Source organism: Struthio camelus, chromosome 3, assembly GCF_040807025.1.
Source record: "Struthio camelus isolate bStrCam1 chromosome 3, bStrCam1.hap1, whole genome shotgun sequence".
Classification (NCBI taxonomy): domain Eukaryota; kingdom Metazoa; phylum Chordata; class Aves; order Struthioniformes; family Struthionidae; genus Struthio; species Struthio camelus.
Genome location: NC_090944.1, coordinates 90,117,861 through 90,131,599, shown reverse-complemented (window position 1 = coordinate 90,131,599; position 13,739 = coordinate 90,117,861). Strand labels below are relative to the sequence as shown.

Sequence of the window (13,739 nt, the reverse complement as noted above, 5' to 3'; positions counted from 1 at the left end):
GGACCAGATTTTTCTGCTATGTTTGGGAAACTTTCTGACCAGCACTAAGCAAGTCACTAAGTCTAATTGTGCCTTCTGTCACAAAAAGGGTTATAAAAACTTCGCTTCATAAATGTATATGGTATCAAGAGACAGCTTGAAATCCTAGCTTCATGGAAATCAATGACAAAACTTTTCCTGACTTGCTTAGGCTCAGGCTTTCACATTTAATAAAAATTCAGAAACCAGGAAGTCCTGAAATTACTGCCTGGCCTTATTACAAAATCATTATGTGGTCTTGAGCAATATACTTCACTTTTTAATGGTGCAGTTTTCCTAGAAGCCAAAGAAGAGTGATAATCGTTCTCTAATTTACAAGCAATTTACAAGATTTAAAATAACTGGAAAATATCTGAGCCGTTAGACAGAAATCTCTGTCCAAATCTGAAATATACATATTCATAATAAATAGGGACAATTACCCGAATTATAACTTAAATTATTCCCTTTATATACTTTGCTTTTAGCTTGTAGTTCCTGTTCAAAATCTAAGATGAAGGATAATTAACTGGCATTTTAAGGCTATACATAAATATCAAACTAGAACTGTCTCTGGAAGAAAATAGAAGGTTAAAGTTATTATGAAAGGAACTGTAAAAGCAGACCACAGCCTTACGTCATTGGTCATAGACCCCAAGCACTATAAAGTTCAAATACATCCGCATATTACCATACAAACTAAACTCCGAGGTCCTTTTTACTTTTACCGATTGCACTGAGGGAGGTGGCTCTGAGGTTCCACAACGGACATCCAGAAGATGACAACACATCTGGTTACCCAATTCAGAAAAGTCATATTAGATGTGAGTTTTTAAGATAGTAATGAATCTGAGAAGTGAGCATGTCATACAACTAAAATCTGGAAACGTGTCTAAAATCCTAACAGCTGTGCCCTTTCTCTTTCAAATAAGACTTGAAGACAGAAGGACAACTCTTTAGGTGATGGAGTCTTTAGTACAGACTACAGTTCTGCACTTTGCAGAGGGATTTCTTACTCACATGCCCAGCCTCCTCCTTATTCTGTGAATAGCCCCTTCACACCAGTGACACCACTCTTCTAAGACACTACTCAGTGTCAGTAGAAAGGCAGCTGAATTGCATCAGAGTAAAACAAATCTTCCCATATGAGCAGTACTAGGTATAAACGCACACAAAACCAACAGAAATGTCTCAGCAACAAGTCTGCAGCATTTTTTTTTACAATGAAATTTATCAAAATGCTAGAAACTGAGATATTACAACATACCCGTGGGGTTTCTGCAAGGGTCCTTCGTGCCACCATCAGTAAGAGCTGCTGTTGAAGTGCGCTTGCTGCTTGATCACCAGAAGATGGTTCTTGGCTCTCTGAAGTGGTAGTACTAGAGGAGCTGAACTGTATTTCACTGTGTAGAGAGGAAAAAGATGAGAAGTTTTAAGAAGCAGCGCTTTCCTAGTATTTCTGAAACATTACAGGACAAGGACTCGTTAGCTCACAGGACACGGAGCTTTCCACCTCCTTACCTGAAATCTATCCCAGGCCCCTAAAGCAGTTACCACTCAAATTTAGATAAATGGTCTACAACATTCACCACAGAGAAACAGACCCCTCCATATCATGTTTTTCTCGTCTCGGGATCAACACCTAACATAAATCACACTTCAGAAGTGCATTTTCTGTCCATTGACTACAAAGAGAGTCTATATTACAAGTTCAGGTTTGGGTATCTGCACACTAAATGCCTGGAGTCACTTGGCATGACTCCCAGTCCAGGAGTTATTTCCAGAAACATCAGTCTGGCCTATTTCAGGATCATTAATACTCATTTAAACTTCTGGAAGACAAACGTCATACTCTTTTTCTGGACCTCTCTACTATTCTCTGCTTCTCCTAAACACACTGCTGTTATCAGTAACAGATTCCCTCTTGTTTACCTTCAGGTCAAAATTCAGTATTCAGAATTCAGTAATTCAGGTCAAAAGCTGCATGTCTGCAGTACAGAAGTACAGGGTAGCTACTGTACAGATCCTGAACCAGCTTTAAAACAAGCTCATTTATGTACCAAAACTAGCCAGGCCTCAGCTGCACTAAACTCAGCGAGTACTAATTTATCCTACTGAGAATTTAGGCTATATGGAGCTTCTTTCTGACCTAGCAAAATGGCAGCAACACATGAGCCAAATGACTTAAGGCTAGTTCAGACAACACTACATCATACTCTGGTATTGAGTATAAACTAATTTTGGGAGGCCCCTGAGCAAAATGCTGTCCCTCACCACCTCATGGTTACTGCTTTATGCTGCAGATACAGCACTTAAATAGTTTACTTCAGGAAATCTGCAGTAACAGCAGCAATACCTCTTGGGCTGTAGAAATGGTACGCCACTATGATTTGACTGACTGGCTCTCAGCAAGAACTATATTGAAATTTAATAATTGCTACTTGGGGGAAAGATCTATTTTGAATCCTTCCAGCTTATTCTGTTCCAAATAGCGTTTACAAATCAGGCTCCCGGCTCTGAGCACAGTACCCCTCCTTCCTCTGGGTGAATGCCTTGGGCTTCTACTACTTCAGGATCCAAGTTCCTCACAATCTTCAGTGCTTTTCCCTCACGCAAGGATAGGCAATACCTATTGTTTCTATCTTCCATAAAGGAAAGATAAGCAGGAAGAAACTAAAGTGATTTGCCCACAGTCATCCAGGAAGTCTGTGGTAGGGCAAAGAATAAAACTTACTCCTTGCATACCCTACACTTGCCCCCAAGCCACCTTATTAATTTTAGCGAACATAACCTTCCTTGCCTTTGGGGGCCAGCTTATAACCCTTGTTAAGTTCACCAAAACAAGGGTTACAAGGCTGTCCTGCACATAGCTGGCTGTTCACTTAAGCTATAATGGCTAGGGCTGTGCTGGGATATGGTTTAAGTGTCTGGATTACTCAGAAGCATGGCTGAGCTGTCACAGCCAGAGCTTGAAATGGATATTCTCTTTCTTTCTTTCTTTCTTTCTCTCTCTCTGTCTCTCTCTCTCTCTCTCTCTCTCTTCCAGAACTTCCTAGCTCTGCCTGGACCAACAGGGACCACCAGCAGCCCCAGGATGTCCCCACAGGAGCCACCCTGCATTCAGTCTCTGAGCTAGGCAGTTAAGTGTTTTCAAGGCCTCCACTGCTTTCAGCCCTGGATCTCAGACCTCATATTTACCATCTGCCACTCCAACAGAGCTACCAGGTGAGTAGAAATAGGAGAGCCCCCTGTTCCAGGCTCTGATAGCTTCCTCAGCACTCCCCACTCCTCCCACTACAGGCAGAAAGACAGTCAGGACAGCTGTCATGTTCTCTTTGGACAGCAGTAGGAAACAGGGACTTGCCCCCCCTTGACCCAGCTGATGTCTCAACCATGAGGCAGACCTCTGTGAGACAACACTTCTCCTTTGCAAGTCCTATATAGCGCCTTGTCAGCAGTCAATAACAAAACAGTAGAAAAGTGATGGGACTGATCCAAGACCTTGTATCTTAACCAATAGATTTATGTAGGCAGAAGGGACAGGAAGCCTAGAGACATGCCTCTAAGGAAGAAAATTCCCCAAAATGTCCAACTATAGATAAGGACTACAGAGGACAGCCAGGCCTTTTTCTTACTTTGAAGAGCCCTACTAAAGAGCAACCTCATCCAGCCTGAAAGGCAATGGATTTTTTGTTTTGTTTGTTTTCTTAGGATGAGCTGTCCCGTTCCTTTTCTTTGTGGGTGCCTGGTGGGAATCTGGTGAAGAGATGCTACTAGAGGGGCCATGGGATTCTCTGTTTCCAGGAAGTAAAATATAAGTCTAGCCCAGAATATCCAGGAACACTACTTTGGGAACTCCTGCCTAATGTGTAACCCAACAAAACAGTAGAGGATTACAATAGTGACTATTCAGTATAAGCCTTCAAAAAAGTTAATCTTCACTGACCTTCTGCCTCTTCAGTTATCTTTCTACAAAGCCAAGTGGAGTTAAGAGTATTTCTAAATTGGAACATCCCTTTTATCCCATGCTTACCAAGAACAGAACTGGCAGAATGATGGATAGATATTCCATATCAAGATATTCCCCTGGTACTCTGTTCTAACAGTTCTCAGAAATCAAAATCATTTAGCTCGTAAGACTTCTTCCAAGAATAAATTTTCAGATCAAACCATCTCCCCCCAGACTTCAAGATAACGGAAAAGCCAAGAAAGCCCACAGTCTGTTTTCTGTTTTCTTTCAGCAGCAAAATTCATAACTCAACCTATCAGCAATTGGCAGAAGAGGCTATAAGCAGCTGGGACACTAACTGCGGGAAAAAGTCAGAAACTTCAGAGGCCTAACAAGGCGATTAGGACACAGGAGTTAGGAAGGCAGCGTTAGGGAAAGCAGGGAGCAATTCCAAAATCAGAAGCCTTCACCTCACCTTTATCCCTCTGTACTTCTTCTTACTCCTTCCTCACCTTCTGTTCCCCTTAGCCCCCTCCTTCCTAGTTTTTCTCCTCCTTGTCCTTACCGTTCACACAACCTCCTTCTCAAATTCACCTATTACCTCCCTGACGCTGAACAGCATAAGCGGCTACTTAGATGCTGTATATCTTGTCTGATGACATCATTACCACACCGACAACAAACACCAATAAGAAATATCACAGTGAGGTTTGTGTTTCTGTAAGCCTATAAACTAGACTCCATAAATTTATTACCATACATAAGTAGGAGCAAGCACTCTCTAATCGTAAAATCGTAAAATCATTATAACAAAGCTGATCACAGTATAATGTGGATTCTTACTGAACAGAAAATCTGCTCATTTATTTATAATCACATTAATGTTATCAAGATCTACTATAGTAAGCTGCTTCGCTAATGTCAGCAAAGGTATAACTGAACTAAATTTTGAATAATAAATTAATAACTAAAAATATATTTGATAAGCATACAACCTCTCCAGATCAAAGGCAAAAGGTATATAGCACCCTCTACTGATAACAGACTATAAAGTTAAGAATTTTTTTCTGGCTTATAATTCAGTTTTGTGAGAACACTGAGTAAACATAAGCTAGTTGAGCAATCCTACAGCAGTGACAATATTTTATTACAACCACACAGCACAGGAAAAATCTTCCTTCTGACTCGCTTGTTATTCTTTGGCAGCATGTCTTATACTGCTGACAATTTGGTCCAAACCATTCCAATATAAACCAGCCAAAGCCGTCCCCTTTGTTAGGGATCAGCTAGCCTGGATTCTGAACACCTCTTGAGATAAAAGTCATTCCAGAAGCATTCCACACAATTGTAAAGAATTCCCTGGTTAATAAAGTTCTTTTGTAGGGCTTGGCTAAACTTCTTTTTAACCTGTGTAGAGGAGAAGGTTAAATTAGGACAGGTAACCTTCTAACAAGTGTCACAACAGTCACAGTAACAAATAACCTGCTAGAAAACATGTTCTTCTTGTGCTCAAAACTAGAAAGATGCTAGTAGACTGCTTCAGGCAGCAGTGTCTGAGTCACTACAAAGTGTAACGATACGTAACAAATCTCTACAGCCATACTATAGCTGAAAGCTGTATGGAATACTCACTAAAAGCACAACTCCCTTAAGTAAATACAGCAATGGCTGTGACAGTGGAAGAAAAGCCAGACTGAAGTTCAAAGGTGAGAAGCTCCCTGTGTATCTAATGAACAATCACTTCTGAGTTAATGGTCTGAGGTGCACTCAAAATACCTTGTCGAACTGAGACCGAGTAAGCAAGCTGTACAAGAGCTAAGAACGCACTAACAACATAATGGGAATTCCAAATCCCCTTACTTTTGCATCCTTTCAAAATGGTTAGGTCTGGTACTAACATAAGTACCTGAACTGACATTAAAAGTATTGGATCAATAGCTACTCAGGGTTCCCTGAATGTATCTCCATTACTTGATCTGTTACTGATGTCTTCCTATCACCACCGCAGAAGTCTTTACTCCTTCTCACATAAAACAGTTCCTCTGACATCTCATGTCTCCATCATTTTTACACCTCATCAACAGAGACCGCTTGCTACCTATCTACTTACCATTCTTTGGTTCTCCACAACTACCAGCATTAATCTGACCACAGTACTACATAACTTCAGACTGAGATTAAATCCACTAGCTGTGAAAAGTTTTCTTTTGAAGCAGCAGATGATTTACAGTTATCAATTCCAGCACTAAATAACAAGATTTACTTATAAATTTAAAAGTAACTTCAAACATACAAGAAAATTGAAATACACAAAAGTACTAATAATTACATATCAAACTGATCATAACAAACATCGAAAATCTGTGAAGAAGAGGAGGTAGTCTTCACTGTTTTCATGTAACTACATTAATAGTTTCAAATAGAATATTACCAACTCAGAATGCATGTTTTAACTTTCCTTAATGGTTCCTAATGAGGGGAGCTCAAGCTAAAGATAAATTCTCTCTTAAATGTAGGTTACATTCTGCTACTCACACAACAGGATTTGGGGAGATTTTTGACATATCTTTTAGCTAGAAATATACTATTATAAGCATAAATTAAAGGATCTTTTACGGAGATAATTTGCTTTTCAGTTGCAGGAAAGCAGAAGTATTTCCAATGAAAATAGTCTGAGGAGGGTTCTTTCATCTTAAAATCATCTGTTGCCACTGAAAATTACAAAATCAGTTCTGAAAAATATTTAAATTGGTCTTCAGTACTGAAAAAACATTTTACAAAATCCCCCATTTTTAGTCCAATGCTGCAGGTTGCTGTCTACTGTGGCTCTGTAATGACACCTTGAATGCTCAAGTTCTCAGCAGAGCGCTTCCATTTGACAATGGAAAAGAATAGCAAATATTCAGTATCTTAGAGTGATTTTTAATAACATAAAAAAAAAATCAGTAATAATTCCTAGCTGTGGGTATTTTGGTTGCATACCAGTAAGTTTTGGAAAACATGTAAGAAGCTCCATGTGATTATTGAGCTTTTTTATTTTTGGCAGGGAGAGTTTCACTTTTTCTTTGTAACTCTGCAATATTTGGGACCTGGAATGTGTCCTTGAGCCATATCACTGCTCCTCACACCCCATTTTCTAGGGCATCAGTTAAAAAGGGGCAGGGTCTGTTAACAATGGCGGAAAATACAGGCCCCAACTGAGCCCTTCAGCTTCTAAACAACGGCAAAAAACATGCCACGCTCCAAAGGTTGGTACTTACTTCAGAAAAAGATGAACTGAGAGAAGAGAGGCACAAAGTCCTAACATTAATAAGATAAAATGCCCAAATTTACTGAATGGGATAGCTGGATGTACTGAGTTGTTGACATACTAGACAGAAAAGTTTATCAGGTCACTGTTAAAGTCTTGCAATGGATTTCAAAATAAGCTTCAGGCATTAAGGTAGGTATTATATATGGAAAGAAAAGCCCTGCAAAGCATGCTATCAATAGTGTTGCAGGCAATATGAAGGTAGAAAGGTATGCATATCTCCTTACTTAGGCATTTCAAGAATGGCATCCACATGGTTCACCCCCTTACTTCTCTGTACTCAGCTTTTTTATTTTGATAACAAGCATCTAAATTGATAAAATATATAAACCTATTACATTTCAGAGCAAAGACAAATGTACTAATAATTTTAAAAACAAATAGAACATAATAGCTAATAAACAAGATGGTGCCTTTTGAGAAGATGCTGCTTTCCTCGAATTAATGTATTAACAACACCCACTGTTCCATTATCTCCAGAGAGTCTTTTAAAGCATCCTCTTTAGTTCTCCATATGAAAGGATGGGGGGAGGGAAGAGAAACAAGTCCCAGAAGCAAAGGCCTACAGAAGCTTTTACTCTTGAACAGGATTTTGCTGCCATCCTGTGGTAGAGATGACTCATGTTCTGTTGAAAACACCCACTTCCTCACTCTGTCCTGAAAGAGTGAAAATGACTCTAGGAAAGCCAGAAATCCAGGAGGGGATTTTAACTGGTCAGGTAACACAACTGTTCCATGTGTTTCATCCTGCATATGGAAAGCCAGCAAGAAAATGCTACTGAGTCTGTAAAGAGTACTTTTAAGAAAAATCAATAGCTTTCTTAGAATTCAGACACTACCATTTTCAGTGCACACACGCACAAGACACATTTACATAAATGTGTTCAAATGGCTTTATATTTAAGGTGAAGAGCTCATCTTAAATCCCAACATGAATTATATAACATTTGTTGCATCTATTTTAAAATTTCCTCTGTTGCAGAACTGTGCAAGTAGTCACAAGAATTTTTGGCTAAAACTCAGCAGCTTATTAGTACAGCTGGAGATGGCCTGCTGTTTTGGTCACCTTGGTGAGAAATACAAAGATATTTTAGTGATATGGTATTTTCTCATTTTAAAAAAGCATTTTGAAAGGCTAAAAAAAGAAAAATAAAAATCAAACCTTCTCTCCTAAGGTGTTTGGGGAATTTTCCAGTGACAAACATACTAAAGTATTAATGGAATTATACAAGAGACATACATACAGTATTGGTAGGGCATTCAGACTGATGCTTTCATATAGCATAAAGCACTCAAAGCAGCTTATTCATGGATCTGAATGTAAATCAAATAAGTTAACTCATTGAGCTGAAGTTCTTCTCTTTGCTCAGGGCCAGATACACAAGCACTCTGCAGCATTTAAAAGCTATGCTGGTAGGTAGCTTAAATTATTTTTTTAGTACTTGTTATCCACTATTTTGCTGCAATTAGTTCTTTTTAGCCTATGGGTCCTGCTCTTCCTAAAAAAAACCTACCCTGAAAACAGACAGACAAAACAAAGTAAGCAGAAGATTTTTTTTGTAATAGCGTTCTCTGTCTTACTGGAAAGTGTTTTAAATCAAGCTATAACAAGGCTTCTTAGAAGCCTGGCTGTAGGGTCAGAGCCCCATTTAACAAAGAGAAGAGTTCAGAGATCCATTCGCTCAAATAGAACATAGGTAGCGCAATATGAATGCATAAATTGTACTGCTATGTATGAACAAACATATATAATCATATAACAAAGCATATAATTTTCTGTATATAATTTTATTTATGCAACTTTATTATACATTGTTACAAAAATTTAAGAATTGTTATATTATTAAGAAAGTAGAAGACTCAAACCAGAACACTTCTTCAAGTTTTACAAGAAACTACAATAGACTCCAAGTGAAAATCCAAGCGTCACTTAAGCAGGAAAGAGAATCTTGTGGGCTAAATACAAAAAAGCCTTTTTCCTCAGAGCTGGGTAAGTCAAATCATTCTCTCCGCTCCAGTTCTCAGTGCTCAGTTGCATGCCATACCTACTTTTCTCCAGCTTGTCTTACCTATTTATCTTAAACTCTACTTTTTTTTTTTTATTTGTATACAACACAGCAGTCTTGTGAGGCAATTTATGGCTACTACTGACTGTTGTCAGACAAATAAAGTGATAAACTGCAAAAAAAGGTCCACCACTTAAGCCTATGCATGTATTTGAATGAATCAAGTGCTTTTGCACCAAAGCTGCATCGCGACTGGTAAAAATTTGGATTGCTTGGAAAAGACACCAGCTCAATCATTTTAAAATCAGTGCACGTATGTAATGATGCCATCTTGCACACACTTGGGAATTCTCAAAATTGTTTCCTTCACAGGAGTTTAATACAGGAGAGAAGGAAACGGGCTAAAGAATACACGCAGTATTCTTGTAAATCACATTCTCTAAAGCCTAGACTGTTTCCTGAAGAAAATATATATAGCCAAATGCCTACAAAGCTTGCGTGGGCACAATTTCAGTTGACTTCAGAAGATCTAATACTTGATTTGACAGATAGAATTGGCTTGTCCTCAAAAAGGAGCCCTTAGCTTTTTTCAACTTAAGGAAAAAACTCCACAAAAAACTTTCTGCCTTGGAGCTACACACATCTCAGTTTTTCAACTGCACAGAAAGCATTCCTGGGTTGATATGAACAGAACCACATAAGGATTTTGTGTGTGGACAAATTGTATCCTGTATTTTTGGAAGTGCAGTTAATCATAGCACATATGTGTATGCATGCACACCAAGAAAAGCTGTGCTTTCAATGGAAACAAATATAAGGACACACAGAAAGATGCTCACACGCCCATAAGTAATATCGAGTATCTAGCATGACCCTAGGCTGGCATGCTTTTCAAGGATGTTTAATTACCTATTCTCATCTCAGATCTGAGTATCCACGGACATGTCAGAGATGGATTGAATACATCCAAGCAAAAACAGCATGGAAAAAATGCAACTGTTTTCTGCAAATGAATCCAGCCCTTCACAAAACTAAATTCATTCACATTAGCTGGCAAGATGCTATGCTGAAATAAAAAACATGGTGAGAGGCTACCAGTAAAACTTACGAGGGAAAGCGTTTGAGTTTTATAGTGCCATCACGGTACCTTGCCTGGGAACTGCTTCAGGATATTGCTGTACTATGGAAATTTTGGATAGGTCGTTTCTGACTTGGGAGTATCTGCAAAATTATTTGAAATAGCAAAGCAGAAAGAACAAGGAATATGAGTACCTAATTGTTAGACTGCTTCTGTGATTATCATGCAAATCTAAACAATTATTTAACAACATTATATTTTTATACTGGATTCTGTGTTCAAGGCTTCTCCCAGCACTCCTCCTTTCATTACTAAGCATGCAACTTTACACACAGTAAAAACTGGAATACATTTCTGGTAGGAGCAGAATTACATAGAAACTATCAAAATAGTAAACTGTGTAGTAGTGTAGTAGTGACCAAGTTTATTGTAAATTTACTTTTTGTTGTCTTTTGCAACGTAAATGAAGAAAGCAGATATGGAGACGGTTCTGAGTTCCGTCACTGAATTCTGAAACGATCATCCCACTCACTGAATATCTGATCACTCTTCTTCAATGACCAATTTTTGTAGGCTATATAGATTCAGGCAGTGTATCATTTTAGCATTTTGTTTCTTGGGAAAATAAACTGTGATAGCTTGCATTAATTGAATAGAGTTTTTCATTGAAGTGAAACCAGGAGGCATAACTTGCCTAGAGATCAATCTTTTTTACTCAGTCATTTAAAAAGACAGAATCCTTAGAGGGCAGTATTTCAAACATGCACTGAGGAAAGCTGTGTTACTGGGAGGTAAAAAATATTGACACTTATTTTTCTTTTATATTAGAGGTTGCTTGACTTTCTAAACAAGAATTTGCAACTCTTGTTTAAATGTTCTTGTTTTAATTCCCCAATATGCAAAGAAAGCACATTTAGAAAAGCAGTTAAACACGTCCGACAATGTATTAACTTGATACATCAAGTTTACACAGAATATATGACTGCTGTCTAATTTATATACTGACAGTGATATATACCTTATGGCCCTATTAACATTTTTTCTGAGGATAGATCACGAGACTGATGCAAAGATCATTAATTCATTAATCGGTAATTAATTACAATTACTGTAATTTTAGAGGTTTAAGCTTTCACTGATACTTAGAAATTACTTTTCATGTAATGCCTGGATAGTATGATAGCTCACATTTCTCTCTTTGACTGCTTACCATAACCGATTCAGTTATTTAATTAAACAAGAGATTCAAGGTAATTACAGAAATTCCTGGGGAAAATCTGCTTTCGGCCACAAAGCAGCGGACAGAAAAGGTCTCAGAGTGACACCTCCGTATTTTTAAGGTATTTCACAACACCCGCTTGTTCTACACGCTGCTGAAAAAATATATAACGTTGCTCCAACTTTCCAAGTTTTTTCACTTCATATTTTTAAAGATGTGTCATTGTTAATGATTGTGAGTTTTACTTTGTATCATCCATCCAACAGGAAGAAATTTAACTGGAACTTGTAACTGTGCCATACAGGTAAGATAGGTAAGACTGTAAACCTAGCAACCTTTTGGTCAAAAGACAAAATAACCAAGAAACAAGTCAGTTCATGCTTATGCCAAGTACCAGTTTTACACAAATGTGAGTTTTCTCATCCATCTCTCCCCCTCCAGAAGGAAACCACATACAAAAAACACACAGCATACAAACACTAAGGTTTCACTCTAAGAGAGAGAAAGATTGGTAAAGATTATAGTGTAATGGGGTAGAAGTTTTTCTACGCGATGGGAAAGCTATTTCAAATTTCCAGCTCCAAAATAGATTGAAATGGTCTTTCTGTAACTAGTTTCTAATGTAATCCACGCGCTCAGAATACAGTCTGCTCTTTCTATCTTGCCAAAGCCTGTCGCAAAGCAATTTATGGCTAGAGGTGAGGCTGGCTAGGTAACCGGAGTAGCAGATTTAGAGGCAATTAGCTCAGCAGGGAATCCATTCCACAGTGAGTCCTGGCAAGAGGTGTTGCAGGCAAGACAACAGACAAAAGTGGGCTCGGGTAATGACACGGACTATAACTGGAGAACTGATTAGCTACCTGCCAATGTTTAAATTACTCACCACCAAACTCGATACCAAGAATCACCTGTCAAAGTGAGGGTTAATATGGAAAAGGAAATATCTTATTTGATGATTGTTACAGTTTAAGGACCTCTTTAAACTTAACTTAGGTTTTAAAATATTAAAAGAGCTGGACTGCTTTGGTGACTAGAAACATGAAGACACTTTGAAACAATTCTAGTTCTCAGTAAGCCTTGGCAGAATTAAGGGATAATTTTAGAAATTATTAATAAGACAGTATTTTACTACCTTTAAGACATTCTGACAATTTCCAGGACAAGGAATGCAGGTACAGGCCGTATCTCTGATTAAAGCCAACCACTGTAGCTGGAATACACAGATGAACAACAAAACTAAAAAAAAAAAAAAATTAAAATCTGGTAGAATATATATTAACATTGATAAATGGGAGAAAACTATGAAGACCATTCCACACAGAGTAGAGCCAATAAGAGGCAATGATAGCCAATATTTGAATCCAGCCAATCCCCTCAAAAAATACAGTTTCCAGTGTCAGGGAGACTCTGAAGGAAGAAGAGCACAAATCTTTCAAACTTAGACACCTCCTGCTTTTCCTGCCACATTTTAATGCATTCTTATTCTCTGAGATTGCTCACCTAGCCTTTACATGCGAAGAAAGAGCAGCAAGCACACAACAGTGAAGACAAAAAAGTCACAACACAGCATCATTTCTGTGGCACAGTGACATTGTTAAGACTCTGATGTTATTTGCAAGAAGTAGATTTACAGAAGCCATGCCAAAAAGATTAGATCAATTGTTATAGGCCATAGAAATACCACTGTAGTTTCAGTTCCTAATAAACTCTGTTGTGAAACGCCAGAGCGGTTAAGACTTTACTACTGCAGCAGGCAACAATAAGACTCAATAGACAGGAATAGTGAGTTATAATTTGAATTTAAGACTGTTAATCATTTAGTCTGCCTCAAGGCTTTCTTTAATAGCTTCTGTTATGTAATATTTAAATACTTTACAGATTGAAATACTTTCTCTAGTTTCACCAGACTTAGTTAGAAAGTATTTACCTTTGGCCAGTTCATAAGCCACTTAGGTTACTCTTGACAAACCAGGCAGGGTTCATACCCTCCCCAGTCAAAATTCTTTCCTCCTTCACAACTTGCACTGTTACCCAGAACTGCTACAGCTTGTCAGCACCTCTGATCTGCTACATGGAAAACACTCCCAAAGTGAGAGGCCTCTTGTCATCCCCTGGTCTAGGCCAAAATCCCATGACTTTCCTACCCACAGACAAGCACC

General features: G+C 38.3%; 1 protein-coding gene across 5 annotated transcripts in view; it reads right to left on the bottom strand.

Annotated features, from left to right (window-relative positions):
• The window catches only part of PCNX2 (pecanex 2), a 171,814-nt gene that overhangs the window by 130,291 nt on the left and 27,784 nt on the right, over positions 1–13,739 (bottom strand). For all 5 annotated transcript variants that reach the window (XM_068939009.1, XM_068939011.1, XM_068939012.1 and 2 more), the window contains exon 9: positions 1,286–1,421. In XM_068939009.1, coding sequence (XP_068795110.1) covers positions 1,286–1,421 — 136 coding nt within the window. The remainder of the gene's footprint in view (positions 1–1,285; positions 1,422–13,739) is intronic.